Source organism: Dysidea avara, chromosome 9, assembly GCF_963678975.1.
Source record: "Dysidea avara chromosome 9, odDysAvar1.4, whole genome shotgun sequence".
In the NCBI taxonomy this organism is placed as follows: domain Eukaryota; kingdom Metazoa; phylum Porifera; class Demospongiae; order Dictyoceratida; family Dysideidae; genus Dysidea; species Dysidea avara.
In genome coordinates, this window is record NC_089280.1 from 5,182,729 (window position 1) to 5,205,142 (window position 22,414).

The 22,414-nt window shown below is 37.8% G+C and overlaps 1 protein-coding gene and 1 long non-coding RNA gene across 2 annotated transcripts in view; one reads left to right on the top strand and one right to left on the bottom strand.

Moving 5' to 3' along the window:
* LOC136266898 (uncharacterized) lies at positions 1 to 11,721 on the top strand. The gene is made up of 5 exons (XR_010706351.1): positions 1 to 278; positions 2,451 to 2,514; positions 4,929 to 5,078; positions 6,078 to 6,227; positions 11,489 to 11,721. It is a non-coding gene; the product is annotated as an uncharacterized lncRNA (long non-coding RNA).
* The window catches only part of LOC136266893 (uncharacterized), a 17,164-nt gene continuing 6,371 nt past the window's right edge, over positions 11,622 to 22,414 (bottom strand). The window contains exons 8-11 of the mRNA XM_066061925.1: positions 22,301 to 22,374; positions 21,822 to 21,907; positions 13,210 to 13,314; positions 11,622 to 12,103 (exon numbers count right to left, since the gene is read on the bottom strand). Coding sequence (XP_065917997.1) covers positions 13,237 to 13,314; positions 21,822 to 21,907; positions 22,301 to 22,374 — 238 coding nt within the window. The 3' untranslated portion in view covers positions 11,622 to 12,103; positions 13,210 to 13,236. The remainder of the gene's footprint in view (positions 12,104 to 13,209; positions 13,315 to 21,821; positions 21,908 to 22,300; positions 22,375 to 22,414) is intronic.

Sequence of the window (22,414 nt, forward strand, 5' to 3'; positions counted from 1 at the left end):
GTGTGCATGTTATACACATACCCTTCCTAATGGACTGGTTGACTGGTAGTTCAGGACATGTTAACCATCCTATTTACTATGGTATCGATGTGGGCATCTAGTAGAGATAGGAATTTTAGATTATTCCAACTAAAGCCCACTCCAAGTTCAGATCAGACCCCACAATCGGTCGTGTTTTAGTCTCGGATTTGGTAGAGTTAAAACAGCAGCCAATTCGCTAAGTCACGAAACATGTCAGAAGAGTGGCGTTTGGTCCTGGACAACGCATTAAAGGTTTGGTGAGTTTTTTTTATATCTACGTGTGTGCATACAGTCTAGCGCAGCCAGACCAAAGAAATGGTGCTGGCTGCACGAAAATAGTGTGTCTAAACTGTTTTTTTCATGCTCAATCCAACCCAGTGGTTTAAGTCACATGATCATAGACCTCTGTGAAAACTGCAATTGGCTGGCTTGTGAATGATGCAAGTCCCCAGTCTGGATTATTGGGCTGTATCAACTGATGAAGCAGTTTCATCCTAGTCTTACTTGTGTGGCTGGTGACTTGTGTGATGGTGGCAAATAAACTGTCTGGTCACTGTTGCACACATTTTGTGCACGTTACCATTGCCGAATCAAATCACTTTGTGGACTCTGACAAACAAACACCATGCATAAAGGACTGAATCTAGGTTACAGACTGTGTTTATTAACACCATGGATTAGGATCATTGTTCCCCTAACACATAAACCATTGGTAAAGGAAAGAATGTGGTTCACTTTTGGATTTGTGAAACAGCAGAATTGTCAAAGAAGACGTTCAACAATGTTTCAAATACCTCACCAAGACATCACCAGTACAATCTTTACTTTAGTCTGATCACATGAGGTGACTGGCACAATTATTATGCCATCCTTGGTAACAATACTGTGATGTAATGTGATTGCATTCTAATGGGAAGTGACCAGACGATTTATATGCTGCCTCCATACAAACCATCTGGCATGCGAAACTAGTTTTGGCCTTCGATTCTCAGGTGCATGTATTTTTGAAAAGCTGGTTTCACAATGGGAGGATTTTCACCTGGTCCACATAGAGATATTAGTGAAAATTCTTAAAATTGCCATCTACTAAAGTGGTACCTGTAGATCAATATTTTAAACAAGTTGCTCAGGTTGTCATCTCTTGATCATGTTATTTAATGTACAATCAGTGGCATAGCTAGGGGGGGCAAGGATAAGATACAACTAAGTGTGTGAAGTGTGCCAAACTAGGGGGCCTGGGGGAATCTCCCAGGGAATTTTTTTAAATTAATTTTTTGAGATTAAATTTCAGATTTTTTACAGTAAATGACGCTTGAATATCATACCATCAGGGTATACTTCTGATCTAGTCACATATAACATTCTGACGTTCTCAAAGATATAATAATAACTTTAGAGGCGCTTGTGACGATCATCATTTGGAAGAGTCAGAAATGCAACCAGATAGTTTCATAAATGTGTTATGATTGATTAAAAAGGTGAATTGTGGAGCATTAGTGGTAAGAAGACAGTTGAGTACTTATCAGATGGCTTGATAGGCTGGCCAAATTTTCGGGGGCCATGTCCTCCCCCCTCTTACTACTCCTATGATTCGAATTATCAATTATGGGACATGTATGGTATATTTATTCCTAGCCACTGTTCTGGTTATCTTACTAGTATCTGTGTACTCCTGAGGTTTGGCCCTCTTTTTCACATGTATTTTTTTTTTCCTTTTTTTGTGTACCGAGAACTACACTAAATCATCATAAAGATGATTTAGTAGTCAAATACACAAGTGTGTTGTATTTCATTTAAACTTTAAACAAAGTAGTTTTGAAATCGTCTATTATACACCAATCATTGTTACACCCTACCCAACCCAGATCAGACAGGTAGTGGGGAAGTTAGTAGTCACACTTACTCATACACACATGCACACAACTACCATCCTTCCAAAACAAAATGTCTTTATACTTTCACTCCCAAAGCAGGATGAGCCAGCTATTTTCTGACATCAATAACATTACATTTGAGGATGATTTACTGATGGACCTCGATCTAGACATCATCCCTGAGTCACAATCAACAAAGCCTCCCTCAGGTGCCAACCAAGCCATACACCCGGAGGAGGCAGGCAAACGCCACCTTCATGCTCTCCTGGAGCTTAAGACACCCATAATTAATCCCAGGTTTGAGGCCACCATCCCCTCAAAAAACAATTGAATACACATTTTTATCCAGTTAACAGCAAGGAGTTCTGTAGTGAAGTTTTCTATTTCACCTTGCTCAAAACCATCCTTACCAGTTTTCTCTCCAAATGTTAAAACACTTTCAAATTATGTTAGCATTTATCAGCCAATATTAATCATTTCATTAGTACCTCTGTTTCTTATTGTTTCACCCAGTGACCTCATTAGTGACTTGAGTAATGATACTGGTTGTTACAGGGGTGGAGGATGATCAGGAGGAAGAGATGTTCTCACTGGATGACTCATTCTTTGATGATTTGAAGTGAGTTAACGAAGTACACTTTGGGACCAAGCTCATTTTACTGCATTGAAAATGAAAGGGTTTTCCCCTTTCAGGGTTATATTATTTTTTGCTATACCCGAGTTCTCAACTTGAAGGGTTTGATGAAAGAGTTTTCACTTTATGTGTGTTGGGCTTGTATGTAGGACCAGTAGATACTTAGTATACAGTTTCCATCCCAAGTATTACACAAACTTATATGTGACTAAATTTTGGAAAATTACCCATATGGGTGCATGTGAAATATTTAGAATTTTCATGTTTAGTGGGTTGCTATAGTATGTTCACGTTGAGCTGAACCCTGAAAAACAGCTAAAATTAAAAGTACTCAACAGAGTTAACATTTCTGCCAACCAGATGATTATTGGTAACAGCAAAGGTGTCAACAACAGACACGTACGGTTTGGCTCCATTACAAGTTCAGGAAAGGGCTCTAATGGACACTGTATTTATATGGCTTCCCCATAGGAAATGTATTGTGAAAATTTTGATTGGCCATAAATATTATGTCAAACATTTGAACAACAAGATTTTGAAATATTTTTAGCAGGTCAAGCAGTACTACAAATGAGCCAAATTTCAAGATCGTGTGTAATTGCATCCATGAGTTATTAAATGTTTTTGAGGATTCAGCTCAACGCAAACATACTATAATAAGAGCAGGGCACAGTTTTGAAAATATTTCAAGAATTTTCTTGCAATTTAAGGTATTGGGAATAGTTCAAAATCATCAACAAGTAGATTTGCACTATAAAGTTTGCGATTTGATCATTAAATATTTTTGGTGTCAAATGCACGCATATGGGTGATTTTCCAAAATTCGGTCACATATTACACAAGTACACACAAGTTAGAATACCGTAGTCTGGAAAATATTCATTGTAAATATTTTTTAATTTGTGGACAGCAGGGCTGATGGAAATCAATCATATGTACAAAAAATTTAGCAGTGCTGGAATTGTAATTGTGAATTACAGTACCTCAGATAAAGGTTTGTTTAAGCTCTTCATCCACACTTGTTGTATATAGCTCAGGTGGTTGTGGATATTTGTAGCGTGTAGCATGTTACAGTGTTGAAGTTGTTGGCTTGTAGTGTGTATGTTTCATTCTGCTACTACTCCTCACTATGAGATTTATTGGCTAAAGACTTCTTTCTTTGAGACATTCCTGCATGTGTAGGACTTTTTTTGTTAAAATATTTTTGTGGTTGGCCGGCGGCAACATTCGCAAAAATTTAAACAATACTATTTTAGCCCTTGTATATGGACAAGTATTCCTGTTTATATGGTTGCCAGGAGACCACAATAACCAGGGATCAGTGGCAAAGGTTGCTAGACAAACAGAAGTATTATTTGCTAAACAGGTGTGTTATGTTGTTATGGTAGCAAGATGTGTATCACATGACCTCACTAATTCTTTAACAACACATTTTCTGTTTCAGAGGTACGTAATATGTACTTTATTTACAAAGGTGTCAAGACCAAAATTGGAAATTTACTATAAATTGATGTCCTGGAATTGTGTGGGCATGGGCTGCATGGTGACATCATAAAGGGACTTACCGTGTATGGTTTAACCATAGATAATATACCCCCTGGATTGGAGACTAGTAAGCGCCCCTGGTTACAGGCTGGTTTCGTGCCCCCTTCAATAACAAGACAAGTTTCTCTGGGCGAAACAAGACTCACCACTGGTAAAAGGTTCTTTCTCAAGATGTTTTGGAAGCCAACAGCGAGTTTCGAGGCAAATTGGCTCTTTATTGTGCGAACGGTAGAAACGAAACTGAACGCAAGATCAGCTGGTTTGGACACATTCAAGGAAAACACTGAAACCCTGTACGCTACGCCTTTCGCACTCAGACCATACCATGAAGCATTATTTGATGACTTCGTAGTATAAATTGTGTAGCGATACTGTTTAGAATCAGAGAGAGAATGTGCTTCCAATTTTGCCAAAAAATACCATCTCAAAAACCTACCAAAGAAGTTATGGAAGGCATATTATTTAGCCGAAGCAATTCTTTATAGCATAGTTAACCTTGTGATACTTTCTTTTTATACCTACAGCACTTAAGAATGTGCTTCCAAAAAAGCATGTAATCCGCCATTGTAAGGCCTTCCGACCAAGTGACGTGAAGTGGTCCAACTAACCAGAACGATTATCATAACAACACCACAAATCAAAAATAAAGTCGTTAATGCCACCGTTCTGCTGTAATAGGTTTAAATTTGTTGAAGCGCGAAACCAGCCTAAGGACACTGGTTCTTGTACAAAGTCTATGGGCGCGTGGCGCAGTTTCCAATCCAGGGGGTATATTATCTATGGTTTAATTGAGTCAGTAATTTGTATAGTACATTAGAAGAGATTATAGTATACACTTGTATATATTTTCTCAGATTGAGCTGGTCATTTTAGGTGGCGAAGATGTTTAAGCAATACTGGCTGGTTGTGATCTTCCCAGTGATCCTGAGATACTACAGATGGTGATTGAGAGCTCACAAGCTGAAGTTACCACCCTACAAGCTAAAGAATAGCAGAGGACGATGGTAAGCTACTAACTACTAAGCTACACATACACACATAATCATTCCATTGATCAAACTACTGAATGTTGCCATGGTAACACATGATGGCTACCTGTTATATGATCCACTTTCATAATCCACACACTTTCACTAGTTAATGTCCCATATAAACTATTACAGTATGACAAGTAACTTGGTGAAAGAAAAAGTTGATGAATTTTGAAAATCAGATTATCACACTGTAATTGTGACCGGATCTGCAAGAACCCCACATGTAGCGGATTTCTCAAATTCAATTTTCTTTTTCTAAATAGCCAAAAGGATAGCCAACCGAAAGTTTCAGCATTAGAAGCCAAGAATTTTTGAAGTTACAGCCCTACGAAGTGGTAACAGCAGAAAACTATGAATCGATTTGTACAGTAAATATGTGGAAAATATGCTACAGGCACTTAAATAAACAGTCGTATATTACGAATGCAGTCCTCTACTGGGATGAAACTTACACCATCCGATTCTCCATGAACAGGTGAATTCATTGCTGGTAAGTTTTGTCTTCCACATTCTTCCTACAGGCGATAAACTATGAACAAAGTGTTAGTGAACCACTCGTGAAATTTAAACAATACTAATTTATCCCTTGTATATGGACAAGTATCCCTGTTTATATGGTTGCCAGGAGGCCACAATAACCAGGGATCAAGTGGCAAAGGTTGCTAGACAAACAGAAGTATTGTTTGCTAAACAGGTGTGTCATGTTGCTATGGTAGCAAGATGTGTATCACATGACCTCTCTAATCCTTTAACAACACATTTTCTGTTTCAGAGGTAAAATGTAATGTATTTACAAAGTTGTTGAGACCAAAATAGGAAATTTACTATAAATTGATGTCCTGGAATTGTGTGGGCATGGACTGAATGGTGACATCATAAAGGGACTTACCATATATGGTTTAATTAAATCCGTAATTTGTATAGTACATTAGAAGAGATTATAGTATACACTTGTATATATTTTCTCAGATTGAGCTGGTCATTTTGGGTGGTGAAGATGTTGAAGCAATGATGGCTGGTTGTGATCTTCCCAGTGATCCTGAGGTACTATAGATGATGATTGAGAGCTCACAAGCTGAAGTTACCACCCTACAAGCTAAAGAATAGCAGAGGAAGATGGTAAGCTACTAATTACTAAGCTATACCAAGAGTATATAATAGAAACCAAGAGTGTCAAACGGTGTATTAGCCCATGATTAATCATTGCGTAAAGTAACATGGATATTTCAGTAATTGTTTGTTTACGTGAAATGGTAATTTGAAATGCGTACGTGGCAACGGGTCTTTGTTTGCCAGTTTTCCGTGTTATTCAGCCAAGTATTCAGGTGAATATACATTTTGTTTAAGAATGTTATATAGCATAGTTAAGGAGAGCTGTTCTCTTTGAGACTCAAGTGTTCAATTAATTTCTGTCATTTATAGGAGCGTGATTTCCATGGTAACGAATATTTAATGTGACTATATATTTAACCCTACTCCAGTTATTGTACAAAGAAAGTGCCAAGATAACTCCAGCTCGCTAAAACAACGGTTGCACAAACGAGCGTGTTGCCACGCCTTCAGGGATCCGCTTGGCAGTGCCAGAACTTTAACATTAGCTAATTCCCTTTAACGCTATCATGTTTTCGCTTGGTTTAGTGGCCGAATTGGGCTAAATACAGCAACCCTTAGTGGCAATGAAAACGAACGACTACTGAAATATCCGTGTTACTTTACGCAATGATTAATCACGTGGTAATACACCTTTCAATACTCTTGGTTTCTATTATATGCTCTTGGCTACACATACACACAATCATTCCATTGATCAAACTACTTAATGTTGTCATGGTAACACATGGTGGCTACCTGTTATATGATCCACTTTCATAATCCACACACTTTCACTAGTTAATGTCCCATATAAACTATTATAGTATGACAGGTAATTTGGGTGGAAGAAAAAGTTGATGAATTTTGAAAATCAGATTATCACACTGTAATTGTGACCGGATCTGCAAGAACCCCACATGTTAGCACATTTTTAAAATTCAATTTTCTTTTTATAGATAGCCAAAGAATGACCAACCGAAAGTTTCAGCATTAGAAGCCAAGAATTTTTGAAGTTACAGCCCTACGAAGTGGTAACAGCAGAACTGAAACTATGAATTGATTTGTACAGTAACTATGCAGAAAATATGTTACAGGCACTTAAATAAACCGGGCAGTCGTATATTACGAATGCAATCCTCTACTGGGATGAAACTTACACCACCCGATTCTCCATGAAGAAGTGAATTCATTTCTGGTAAGTTTTGTCTTCCACATTCTTCCTACAGGCGATAATCTGTGAACAAAGTGTTAGTGAACCACTTGTCCATCGTGAGTCAAACTAATGCTCATATCTTCTGTTTCGTTTGGAGTACTGACATGAAACAAAGGTTTTCGAACTCTCCTTGCTTTGGGGATCATGATGCTACCAAGGTTTCTGCCATTAGCACCTACCTTCATTGTAAAACAAGTGGTCAAAAAATTTACACAATTGTTTTAAATTTTAAAATTATTTCACCCATTTCATTTATTGCATTCTACTGCAAAATTTAGGCTTGTGGGATTCTTGCAGATCTGGTTACAGTTTATCAAACCTTGGTAAGTGCCACTAAAAGAGATCTACACAATACTTTTCTTCCACCAATGATTTCCTGTTGTCTGTGTAAGAAAGTTAACATAATCATTGAATGATTGGTTAGTCCCAACTCCCAAGGTGTCCAATGTTATACAATTGTCATGTTCCCATGTACATATATGGTGATACCTCACTAATACAACCACCTCATTACTGAGGTCAGTATTTGAAGTTCCCATAAATTGTAGGCAAAGTTCGAAGTACATCTTAGCTGTGTTTGGGACCTACTTGACATGGTCACTATACGTGTTAGGTGTCTTATTAATTATAATGAGATCTTGTATGACATGTAATAGTTGTAACATGGATTTTCCTGATATGTATGTCCAGAGCCTGAAGGGTGTGGGCATACAAATCCCAAGTACCCATGTTACAGTTAATATGCAATACTTCCATTTCAATCTAGTAGCCTGGGTGAGTAATCACCTATGCCAATACGAGTGTAACTGAATGTTTCTGAAAGATTCAATTACACTGTATGGCTAGGCAGCATGTAACATTGTAGCAACGTTTGTTATAATCAATGGATGAGTCCAAAGGATATCATCAAGAGTTAATAATAAGAGAGGAGAGTGTCTAACGCTGTATAGGCCTGTAATAGATGATTGCGCAGAAGTTAAACGGCTTCCTTTCCGTGTAACGTATAGGCTTCTAGTATTTGTTCGTTTCCTTACCGCAATTAGTTTTGCCGCACCGTGATGAATCCTCGAGAATATTCGAAGACTGAACTAAAGACTGAGCTATATTTACAGGGAACAGTGCTCCTTCAATTGAAGAATGCTCAAAGGTAGGGTAACATGGCGACGCAGTGAAAATTCGAAGCGATACTCCGCCTTTGGTTCAGTGTTTATTGGTTTCTCAGACGTTCTCCCCCAGAGTTATCTTCGAGGTTAACAGCCACACTTCTTTACGCAACAGAGCGATGCTCTTCGTGGTGAACTTGAACATCGAGTTGAACGCACGCCCTTTGTCTGGGATAGCCTTTGTGGTTAAATGCGAAAATATACTAGCCAGTCTGTACGTTACGCGGAAAAGAAGCCGTTTAACTTCTGCGCAATCATCTGTTACAGGACTATACAGCGTTAGACACTCTCCTCTCTTATTATTAACTCTTGATATCATGCAAAAGTCAAGTTGGGTAAACCTCGGGGAATTTCAAAGTGGTTTAATGCTATCATGTTGAAAGACTAATCATTGTGACCAGATCTGCAAGAACCCATATGATAGCACATTTTTCAAATTCCATTTTATTAAATTTTCTTCATCTAGATAGACAAAAGGATGGTCAACTGAAGTTTCAGTTCCAGAAGTCAAGAACTTTCGAAGTTACAGTGTTACAAAGTGGCAACAGCAGAGAAATTGATTTGTACAGTGACAATATGGAAAGTAAAACTACACAGGTGCCTAAATAAATGGTCTTAACTTTCAAATGCAGTCCTCTACCAGGATGCAACTTACACCGTCGGATTCTCCATTATCAGGTGAATCCATTGTTGGGTAAGTTTCGTCTTTCAGGCCCTGAGCGAAGGCAAAAACAAGAGAAAAAACAATGGTGAACCGCTTGTCCAACGTCAGGCAAACTAACGCTCATATCTTCTCTCTCCTTAGAAGTACCAATGATTTTTGATCTCTTCTTGCTCCATAGTTTTTGCGAGAGGCGTTGCTGTTATCACCTTCCTTCATCGTGGAACAAGCACTCAAAAATTTATGGAATTTTCTTCAATTTTTAAAATATTTTGTCCATTGCTTTTATTGCATTCAACTTTAAAATAAGGCTGGCACTATCTAGCAGATCCGGTCACAATTATAATGTATACTACTTTGTTATAGAGTGGTTAACTCTAGGGCTTTTACAGTACATTATAGTGACCACGTCAAGTAAGTCCCAAACATACTTCATGACCTCGTTAATAAGACCACCTCATTGTAGTGACCATGTCAAGTAGGTCCCAAACATACTTCATGACCTCATTAATAAGACCACCTCATTATAGTGACCACGTCAAGTAGGTCCCAAACATACTTCATGACCTCATTAATAACACCACCTCATTATAGTGACCACGTCAAGTAGGTCCCAAACATACTTCATGACCTCATTAATAAGACCACCTCATTGTAGTGACCACGTCAAGTAGGTCCCAAACATACTTCATGACCTCATTAATAAGACCACCTCGTTATAGTGACCACGTCAAGTAAGCCCCAAACATACTTCATGACCTCATTAATAAGACCACCTCGTTATAGTGACCACGTCAAGTAAGTCCCAAACATACTTCATGACCTCATTAATAAGACCACCTCATTATAGTGACCACGTCAAGTAGGTCCCAAACATACTTCATGACCTCATTAATAAGACCACCTCATTATAGTGACCACGTCAAGTAGGTCCCAAACATACTTCATGACCTCATTATAGTGACCACGTCAAGTAGGTCCCAAATATACTTCATGACCTCATTAATAAGACCACCTCATTATAGTGACCATGTCAAGTAGGTCCCAAACATACTTCATGACCTCATTAATAAGACCACCTCATTATAGTGACCACGTCAAGTAGGTCCCAAACATACTTCATGACCTCATTAATAAGACCACCTCATTATAGTGACCACGTCAAGTCGGTCCCAAACATACTTCATGACCTCATTAATAAGACCACCTCATTATAGTGACCACGTCAAGTAGGTCCCAAACATACTTCATGACCTCATTAATAAGACCACCTCATTATAGTGACCACGTCAAGTAGGTCCCAAACATACTTCATGACCTCATTAATAAGACCACCTCATTATAGTGACCACGTCAAGTAGGTCCCAAACATACTTCATGACCTCATTAATAAGACCACCTCATTATAGTGACCACGTCAAGTAGGTCCCAAACATACTTCATGACCTCATTAATAAGACCACCTCATTATAGTGACCACGTCAAGTAGGTCCCAAACATACTTCATGACCTCATTAATAAGACCACCTCATTATAGTGACCATGTCAAGTAGGTCCCAAACATACTTCATGACCTCATTAATAAGACCACCTCATTATAGTGACCATGTCAAGTAGGTCCCAAACATACTTCATGACCTCATTAATAAGACCACCTCATTATAGTGACCATGTCAAGTAGGTCCCAAACATACTTCATGACCTCATTAATAAGACCACCTCATTATAGTGACCATGTCAAGTAGGTCCCTAACATACTTCATGACCTCATTAATAAGACCACCTCATTATAGTGACCATGTCAAGTAGGTCCCTAACATACTTCATGACCTCATTAATAAGACCACCTCATTATAGTGACCATGTCAAGTAGGTCCCTAACATACTTCATGACCTCATTAATAAGACCACCTCATTATAGTGACCATGTCAAGTAGGTCCCTAACATACTTCATGACCTCATTAATAAGACCATCTCATTATAGTGACCACGTCAAGTAGGTCCCAAACATACTTCATGACCTCATTAATAAGACCACCTCATTATAGTGACCACGTCAAGTAGGTCCCAAACATACTTCATGACCTCATTAATAAGACCATCTCATTATAGTGACCACGTCAAGTAGGTCCCAAACAACTAAGTTGCATATACTCCATGATCTCATTACTATGACAACTTTGTTACATAACAGTTACACATTTTAGTCCCAATACAGTGTACTTCACTTGTTTTGTTATGTTTTCCCAGGATGAGGCCATTTTGGATGGAGAAGATGTTGAAGCAGTGATGGCTGGTTGTGATCTCTCAAAATAATGGATCAAATCAACAAGAACTGCTAAAGTGACTGTCCAATTGGAGTATTTAGTGTGTTCTATTCGAGTCATTTACCATAACTCAATCTTTACTGAATTTCAAAAAAAAATTAATATATTTACACTTTCATAATTGAATTTAAGTTCACTAGTCAATTCAACAAGTTTCATGTTCGTATTTTCTAACAATTTCTCCAGTAATTCAGGGATGACAGACACTATAGCAATGTAGATGAACCCTCTGGCAGTAAACAGGAGTATCCAAGCTGTTGCTGTACTACTGAAGCTATCTGCTAACAGTCTGACAAGTGTTGTACCAGCCAGTTACTGTACTCAATTGTAAGAACATGTTGTTACATTTGGGGTAGCTTGAGTGTCTCTGATCTTGTGTGGGACTTCATGATTGCCGTGGTGACTATCCAAATATGGTTGAGATAAGAGGCTTCATCACTAGGCCAGCGGTAAATTTGTGGGTGAAGTCTGTAGCAAGACTGAGGTATCCTGCTACCTTGATATCCTGACTTGTACCAGTAGCAGCATCATTTGTCAGCTGAAAATATTTCTTTTTAAATACACAGATTCATAATTATGATTAACTGTTGACCATTTCAAATACAAACTGCCACAAGTGAAGGAAGAACTTAAGCACAGTTGAATTTGATCCTCGCTTATCCAAACTTTAATCACTTCGGTTATCCAAACACCAAAACTGACTGCTCAATTAGAGTATTATAAGAGTGTGTTTCACTAGAATAATTGAACTGGCATGTCAATATAATATAAAGCCAACAGGCTTCTAACAAATTCACTCAGCTAACTCAAGACACTGTATATCTCAATTATTGTAAAACAGATTTGTATTTTATTTTAATAGGTCACACACACACAATGAAATACTCTAATAGAACAATCACTTTTAACACCAAAAGTGCACAAACTAAAATACAAGGTCAGGATTTTCAAGTTCTTATCTTGTATATTCTTAAGTTATAATATTGTCCAATTTTAGTGATATATTTAACAGTACTTCACTCTAGACAATAACAGCTGTCAGTGTTTCATCTCCAGTAACATCAAACAGATCACAAGTGTGGCTAAAATTTTCACTGTACATCATTGTCAAGGTTTTCTTCGTTAGTAAAGCTACCGTGAAATTGTATCCCATGAAAATTTATTTGTGTCCTACAAACTTCAATTCATGTTAATGATAATTTAGTGTGGCTCCTGGTGTGTGATACTGTTTGTAGGTATATGTGGACTCCACATAAACCTACAAACAGTATCATGTATCACACATACCCAATATTAAAGTGGGTGTGGCTCAAGAAAGAAGCAGGCCTAGTGCAAGACTAGACTATGCCTCAAACAGAGATTGCCACTACTGTGCTGTATACTTGTTTCAGATGTGCTTTAGCAATATTTATGACGCTTGAAGTAAAATCAATCCTGACTCTTTGTAGCGAGAACAAAAATCGAGCAACAGTGATCTGCGAAATTTAAAACGTGAAAATCCTGGGCTAAGAGGCGTCTGAGAAATTGAAACACGAAAATAAGGTACAGAACCATGAAATATAAGTACCACAAAAATTTCCTGGTATTGTTGTGTAGTTTGTTTACCCTGTACAGGAAATGGTCAACAACAGGAACAGATTGTACCTTGTAGTGTTAGTAGTATGGCTGCTATCACTCCTGTTCTCCTTCTTGTTCCAGTTCTGCTTGTCTCTTCATACTGGCCAGTGACACTGGAGCTGACATCTCTCCTCTGTGTAAACAATTATTACACATCAAATACACTGTGTATTGTATTGTACACAATGTTTATAGCAACGTAACTGTAACTACAAGGGACCAACTAAATTACTACATTCACTGTTGTAAAATGGAATTACTTTATCTAAACTGTCCTGATTATCAAGTATGTGTAGATACCAGGGATTATCAAGTTGACTTGGTAAAACAGGTGACCTTATCAAGCAGGTGGCTACATTAGGCAGGTACTCAAATGACACATTTGAGACTGACTGACAACTATTGTCATACAATATTGTTGAGTGAAATGATTTGTACAATATTATAAGTTCTGATCAAACCATTACATGATGGGACACTAGTGTATGAGGTCTAGCTATTAAATGTGAAACCTGTTAAACCTGTTTAGTCACTGTATAATTAGGTCACCAGCCAACTTGAAAATCCCCAGTAATTGAAAGGATGTACATAGTCTCCTAGCAACTAAATTACAATTATCATAAACTGTACAAACACTAAACCAAACAAGTAAACCACATCCCCTCAGGCTACAGCCTTTTGTGATAATAGAAAAGTTATGGTATGGTCACAAAGTGATATTTCATGACTACTTCTCCAACTGTAGCAGCCATGACAAACAAGTGGTGTAATGTTCATGTAACAGTTAAACAGCTAAGATGACATATACTGTAGCTGGTCACAGTTCTGGTGTTTCTGTAAATATGTCGAATGTCTATCCACACAGCAGTACTATTTCCTACAGGACTTAGTGTACTTCATGGATAGGGAGGGTCACCTCTATATGAACAAAAATGTGGCCCCAATAACAAGGAGGTCTTAAAGAACAATTTAGCTGTGTTGGGTAACATTTTACACCTTCACATGTAGTTGACATACCATACGGCTCCAAATTTTCATAGTTTCAATTTTCTTGTAACTATAGTAACCCTAGAAATTTTTTCTCACAAAAAATTGATGAGCACTGAATAATTTGGTATTGTCCATGAGACAACACTCAAGTCAAAAATGAAGAGTTTGTATCATTACTTCAGCTACAGGTACACCAGCTATTGTCACTTTCACAGCAAAAATGTCATGAGCATCACTTTCACCTCACACCAGCGTCCTGGTTACTTGGAAGCCTCTCACACAAGAGACAAAATTTGCTCAAACACTCCTCTAGTAGCTGCCATCACTGTACCAACTTTGCACGTATTTTACACTTGTGTTCATGTGCGAAGAAACCATAAACCCAGTGTGTTCCATTTTTCATGAAAAAATACCTTATACTGTAACTAAGTTTATGAATTAAAAAAAATTTTTGGTGAACCCCAAAATTTTAAACTACAAAATTTGAAGCCATACAGTAACAGTTTAAGGACATGAGTACTGTAAACCTAGAAACAATCATGTGAGCAAACTTTCACTAATTGTGTGGTTTGAAGAAATTTGTGACATAAAAATATACATTATGATTTTTTATTGTTACCTATGAAGGTACAACTGGGTCTGGGAAAATCATTCTAATTAGCGCCCATGATAGCAGGTTTGATTTTTCACCAGACATCAAGTTATCTGAAGACATCATTAAACTTTCAAAATCAAATAGAATTGAGTGCACAGTCTGTTTTTACTTTCTTCGTGGAAAACAATTGTTTGCCCTTCCTGTCCATTACTTTGATTGGAGCTTGATATGCTAAACCTCATGAAAAACACGGGTGTAACTAATCACTGGACTGGAACACTGGACTGGAACACTGGACTGGACTACTGGACTCGAGTAATATAATTAGCAATGCGCATGCGCAGTCTAATAATGCCACCTGTTCCGCTCTGATGTGTAGCTCGTCTTGTACACTGTATCACTATCACTCCTGAATATGTCACAGGTAATTTTTAATAGTAGCAATGCGTTACTTACCATTCCGTTCATTTTTTCCCAGTGCGGCCGTACGAAGGAGACTGCCATTGTGCTGACTGACAACGATGATACAAGCAACGGCGAGCCCTTCGACTCTGAAGAGGATTTCCCAGCCACTTGATTTACAGAAGACTTGGTACAGAAAGCAGAATCTCTTTTACGTATAGTGAAAGCGAAGAAGTACAGGTAAGCCATTCAGTAATCTCGCGCAGCTGTTTTCCCTAACCAAGCCCACTGAAAAGAAAGGTCTGGCTGCACGAGGCTATAGCTACCTAGTTATGGTACGAGTCACTGACAGCTCGAGGCTTTGTAGATGCATGGTTAATGAAATATCTTGGGACGCTGCTGGATGGTTAATGCCAAGTTCAATTCTGCTGGTTCTGGCCTAGAATGGTAGTTTCCGCACGAGAAGCCGTCTAAGTGTGAGTACTGGTTCATTGCTACAGGGCTTACCAATTGTAATGAGTTTCAAAAACCAACCATAGGAGTGGAGTAGAGCACAATATGGAACAACCAGCCGTCTTCACAAACTAATAAAATGCGGAGTAATCCTAAGTGATCTATGGGGGCATGCACTAAAATATTTGTGGGGTGCCCTATTGTCTGGGTTGTGTAATAGAGGCCACACCACCACAGGCTACTCAGCATTGCCAGGTATTGGATACTGTCTAGTAGTCGATGGTAAACAACCCTTTCTTACTAGAAAATATTGTAGGTAACATGGTTGTTTGTTACAGAGAGATAATTACTGTGCTGGATGAAGACATGAAGCAAGAATATGCTGAAAATAGTAGTGGTATGGTTGCTGTAATACATGCTATGGTGTCATGTTAAGATTTTATCATAGATGAAGATGACAGAATAGATAAGGAGTCAGTCAGGAAAAAGCTGAAGTTCAGGTTTGCATTATAAAATAATTGTAAAGGTGATCAGTATTCATTACAGTGAACAACAATCTCAATGCAGTCAGCCTATTTATGAGTACCCACCTTCAAAGTATACTTCAGAAAGAATCTTACAGATATTACTTGATCCTAAAATACCTAATGAGAAAATATGTGCAGCCAAACCTACCGGGATTACTTCTAGTGCAACATTTGTGATAGACATTCGTCAGCTGAAGTGTGTAGATGATGTTAAGAAGGATGAATTTGGAATCTGGAAGTACTCAGGCTCTCACCCAACAGCATATAAAGTTACAGTACATGATGATATAGTTGAAGTAGAGAAATGCAGTGATGATTGTTGTGAAGAAGATAGCATCATTCATTTACGACGTCTCCATTGCACACATCCTTCCAACCAAGAATTTAAACGTATGATTTGTTTTGTGTCAGGTATGGTCGTCACCTTGTACGTTAAGGCACAAAATTGATGAAAGAGTAGTATTTACAGATAGATACATCTTCCACAATTTTATTCAATTTCTGTTGTTAGTATATATAATGTTCTGATATTGCTTTTTCACTACTGATCCAATACCAATATAAAATTAGCCAATACCGATGCTTTGCTGCACTGGCATCACTCACAAATAATAGTCCAATAATAGTTGGTTGGTATTGGGAATTTACAGCTTTACCAATACAAGTCTGATACCACCAAAATTAATGGTGATATTGTGCATCACTAAAAAACATTTATAATACCTGAGTATTAGAGCTGGATGATACACCAGTACTGTTAGTAATCTGTACTGCCTGGTTTTTAATACTGCCTGTTTTTTTTTTATAATACTGCTATACACTCTGAGCATCATGGCCTCCCTGTGGGTTTGTTTTATACCATATTTAGAGGGTAACCAGACATGTGACAATGTTTTTTAGGCAGGTGGTGATGTAGCCAGCTAACCAAACAATGTAAATAAGTTTGTGGTAATTTGTACCTGTGGCTTGCTGAGCTACCATGGGTATTTGGTGCTTTTGTTGAGGTAAATGGCAGTTACTTTAATACCAATGGCTTTTACATTATTACTGTGACATTTAGTAATATGGTGATAGTTTTTATGGAAGGTATACAGTCTGCTGCTTTTCAATACCGCCCAGCACTAGTGAGTGTATAGGCTGTTGGTGCTAACAATTATAGATCGAGTGGTATATTGTATTGAAATATCAAATTTGAGAAAGATATCACTATTAGAGGTGCACCAATAATCAGATTGGTTATCAGTTACAGTATATTGACCTTGTTTCTGTGTTACAGTACTGGTATCAGATAGGTAACGTGTAGAAATGCAGCAGATATATGCATACACAATTATGTAGAAAAACATGTTTATGAGCAGCTATGCAAGTAGTAACGCATGTTTATGTCAAGGTAGTAATCTCAACTGTTACAGATTTTATCCTCTGAAATTTCTTTGATATGAGGTGGAATTTAGTTGTATAGCAGGCTTATTTAGATTTCCACAATTGTATTCATATCAAATTTACGGATATCAACTGTGACATGATCTGACTCAATTATGCTAAGTCAACTAACATGAAAATGTCTGTCAGTTGAATATACAATTGTGGCCAGATCTGCAGAAACCCAACATAAGAGTACAAGTCAACAAAATTTTATTTTAAAAAAGCACTGGTTGCATATGGACTCTTTGTTATAATGGGTAAAATAAGAATATTTGTTTATATTGTGTGTTATCAAAAAATCTTCAAATATTTTAAATGTCTTATGGTGAAAATCTGGATATCATCTTTTTGCCTACCCAAGAGGAGTTTGGTTTCAGTGCAGTAGACTTCATCACATCAAAGTAGTGGTTTAATTTTGTCGTAGTCTGCAGTCAAGAGAAGCAAAAAAAATATTTATCGTTTGCAACCTTCTCGGTAAGCACCTGTGTTTTATTTTTCCCTACACTTGCTGTTGTTACTTTGTAGGGCTGTAACTCAGTTTTTGGCGTACAAGGTTGAAACTTCCCCCAGAGCATACACTTGGCTACGTAGACTATTAATGAAGAATTCAAAATGCACTATTATTAAGTTTTTGGGTTTCTGTAGATCTGGTTACAATTTAACTATGTATAATATACACGTTTAACGAATTACTCAGTTAACTAACATGTAATATGTCTTGTATTTTGCAGATTCATCAAATAATCCTCACCATCTTTGTCTCATTACATATCGAATTCCGCATGGATACACTCCTATTATACAGGGACATGGAAATGCCAAAGAGTATAAACCTTTTTTCCCTACTTGGCCTAGCACTATAAAGCGAATTAAAGAAGAAGGAATGACAAAGAGATCAAAAGAGGCTTTCCAATTAATTGATTCAGAGATTGGTGGTGTAGTGAATGCAACAGCTCCTGGAGAGCTCCCTCGTAATGAAAAACAAATGTATAACCACAAAAGAAAAACTGATGGTGGTACTACAAGAAGCAAAGCTGATGAAATTTTTTCTGTGATGCAAAAAGCTCACACACAAGATCCAGCACACAAATTTGTACGAGATATCAAAACTGCTCCCGAACCAGCAATCATATTAGCTGATGATCAACAACTTTAAGATTTAGTCAGGTTTGCCACATCCTCGGTGAACTTTGGTATTGTTACGATTGACCCTACATTTTCACTTGGAGAGTTCGATGTCACTCCAATTACTTACCGTCATCTTTTGTTAGAAACTAGGAGAGGGAACTCTACTCCAATATTTTTGGGCCCAATTTTGATTCATTATAAAAAGTCTTTTGCAAGCTATCTATTTTTTGCCTCTTCTTTGATAGGACTGTGTCCACAGTTGCAAGCAATCAGGGTGTTTGGTACAGATGGCGAGCAGCCACTCATCAATGCTTTCAGCCATGAATTTGGCTTTTCCCAACATTTAACCTGCTTTATTCATGTGCGTAAGAATATAAAAGAGAAGCTTAGTAACTGCAATATTCAATCTGATGTTGCACTCAAGGTGCTAAATGATGTGTTTGGTTATAGAATGGGAACTGTATTCCAGGAAGGACTAGTTGATTCCACTGATGTTGAAGATTTTCAAGCCAAGTTGGAGTCACTTATAGAAAAGTGGAATACTCTTGCTAACTCGAGCTCAGCAGATATGGCTGAGTTCATTGATTGGTTTAAAGCAAATAAGGTAGAGGTAATTCGTGATACGATGCTGCGTCCTGTTAGGGAAGAATGTGGGCTTGGAAATCCACCAGAGATCTTTACAACTAATCCTAGTGAAAGTATGAATGCTGTTTTGAAACGCAAACTGGATTTTAGAAAGAGTGAGTTGCCTGTGTTTGTTGAAAAGATGAAAGAGGTTGTGGGAGAGCAACAGAAAGAAGTTGAACGAGCAGTAATTGATCGAGGAAAATATTGCCTGAGGTCCGAGTATCGTTTCTTACAAGTGTCTCAAGATAAATGGTTTACTATGAATGCACAGCAGCGTGCTAAGCATTTGTCGAAGGTACATTCTTTAGTAATGACAGATGTAAAAATCCAACCTATCAATGATTCTCTGCAGCAAGGTGATTGGATTGAAGACAAGAAAGAGTTGTCCATGGACGTGAACATAGCTTCAAAACAGGTAAATTTACCTTTAACTTGTATTGAAGGAATTTGGAGAAAAGCAACCGAATTGATTAACAATCCAAATGCTATGGCATGTGCTCCTGGTCAATCTCCCGAGTCAAGGATGGTTCTCAGCTACAGTGGAAAAAATCCACATTTAATTACAGTAACAAAGGGGGGAGCCTTTAATTGTGATTCACAGTGTCCCAACTGGAAATCTCTTGGGTTGTGTGCCCACACAATTGCTGTTGCTGAAGTTAATAATAAGTTGTCTCAGTTCATGTCATCTCTCCATAAAAAGAAACGGTCACCAAACATTTCTAGCCTCATTACGTCTCAAATGCCAAGTGGTCGTGGTCGAAAAGGAAACATTGGTACACGCTGTCGAAAGACAGTGGAAAAACCAGATACAAGGATGTCCATGGCAATTGGATACAATCACGGAGACAGTAGCATGAGTTATGCACCAGTGATGGTATCTGTAGCCTCACCATCACCTTCCTTTTCACCATCCCATTTTTCAATGAACCACCCACCCCCTTCTTTTACACCATCCCACTTTTCAATGAAGCAACCGTCCCCTTCCTTTTCACCATCCTACCTTTCAATCAACCAACCACCAGCATACTCAGCTACTCCATCTGCTCATTATTTCCCATGGTGTCCCAGCCCTTTTAGCCCTTCGTATTCCCCATTCATCTTATGTTTCATCAAAGGTAACATTTCAGTCTGTATTGGCTGCCAAAACAAATACAACAAAATCAGAGAGCCACCAGATGACTTGTGCATTAAACATCAAGAATGGAGGCAATTCACCCCTCAAGGATCAGACACTCCACAGCAGAAGTATGGCAATGTCTATTATCACTGTAAACCAGATTGCGTGTGGTTACGGTGCCCATACTTTGATCCTCAACTGTTAGACATCACTGAAGTGCTTGATCAACTTGAAATTACACACAAGGAATACTTACAAACTGTTTTTAATCTACAAATGTAAACAGTATTAAAGTACTTACAAACTGTTTTTCATGTACCAGTGCAAATAGTATGAATTACTCGAGTTTGCTGTTTTGAAATCAAATCTAGCTGTTTAACTTAACTCATTGTGATTTTAAAGGCTGTACTGCTTTAGTAGTGATATAAAAAAGCCCAACATGATTGCATTATTTTCACACCTGTCATGGTGTGGTGGCACTTGCACTGTCTTCACATAATTTACAGTATAACAGGTCTAACAACAGTGTACTAGCCTAAAGGGAATTATTGTGCATTACTAATCTAGTAAAAAATGTTAATGTAAAAAAAAAACTGAGTCCAGTAGTCCAGTCCAGTGTTCCAGTCCAGTGTTCCAGTCCAGTGATTAGTTACACCCGAAAAACACTGATGGCAAACTTGGCTGTTGGTTACGGACAATTTGATGATTTGGAAAGCAAGGAATTGATGAAAAAATTCTGATAGGTATGTGACCTTGACCATTTCCAGAATTGAAAAAAAAAAGGAATTCAGAGTGTTATAGCTTGTTGATAAATAGGCTACATGGTTGGTCTATCTTGAGACAATCACCTTTAAGAAGATACACCAGCTGGCTGATAAATGGCCATACACTACTCTAATAGAGCAGTCATTATTTAATACCATATTTCGTTGGTTAAATACCGTGTAATCAAATAATTGATGTGGTGACTATTCAAATGACCACTATAGTTGGTTCCCTTTTCACCTAAGCCATCACAAAAAAAAACAAAGTTGAACACCTGCTTATTCCCAGTGGTTTTGTACTGGAACAAGTGTGCTTTCATGTTGTAAACATGTTTGTGTGCCTGAACAGTCCTACAAAATGTATGGGAAGCTTTATAACTCTTGCTAGCATCAAAGAGATTTTCGATAAACAGTTCTGGCATCTAAAGAGCTTCTACTAAATGTTTGGGTTTAACAAGAGTCATTAATAGGTAACCGGGGCTCTAGTGAATATGTTGAAAAGTGGTGCTGCTTAAGCGTGACTACTATTCAAGATGTGGCGTTTAACTTGGTAAGCACCACATCACAAGCAAGCACATTTACATAGTGATATTGACTGGTGTATTTACTAATTTGTTCTCTGTCATCAGTTTGGTCTCATTCTCAGAGTTCTTGTACAGTCTCAAGTCAACCTCTTTCTCAGTACCATCAGGTAGAGCTGTGTTGTGATTACATGAGGATAGCAGTTCAACCAATATTATAGCCTAACACATACAAATATTTTAATGTATTGGATTGCATCTGTGTTAAGCATGTAGGATGTCTATTCAACAAAATATTGTTAGGAAAACGAGAAATAAAATTACAAACTCCTCACACCTATGTTTATACAATAATCAAAAACTTTTGGTCATAAATAATTTCACACAAAACCTTAAATTGCACTAAATACTATCATGTGCGTGCCAAAGAGTTATTCAACTTTAACTATTCCTAAAACCTCACAGCATACAGCTACGTAGATTTATGGCTCGAGGCAATTTCTATTGATCGAAGTGTGTAATTGTAGTGCTTTTTTTCAATACTAAAAACAAAACAGTTCTCAACTCACCATGACTGTAAAAGCAAACATTTCCAAAAGGACATACTCCATTTCCTTGTTGGAAGTGTCTACAAGGCTTAGCCCTGTAGTATAGTGAACAGTCATACACTACCAGTATACTAC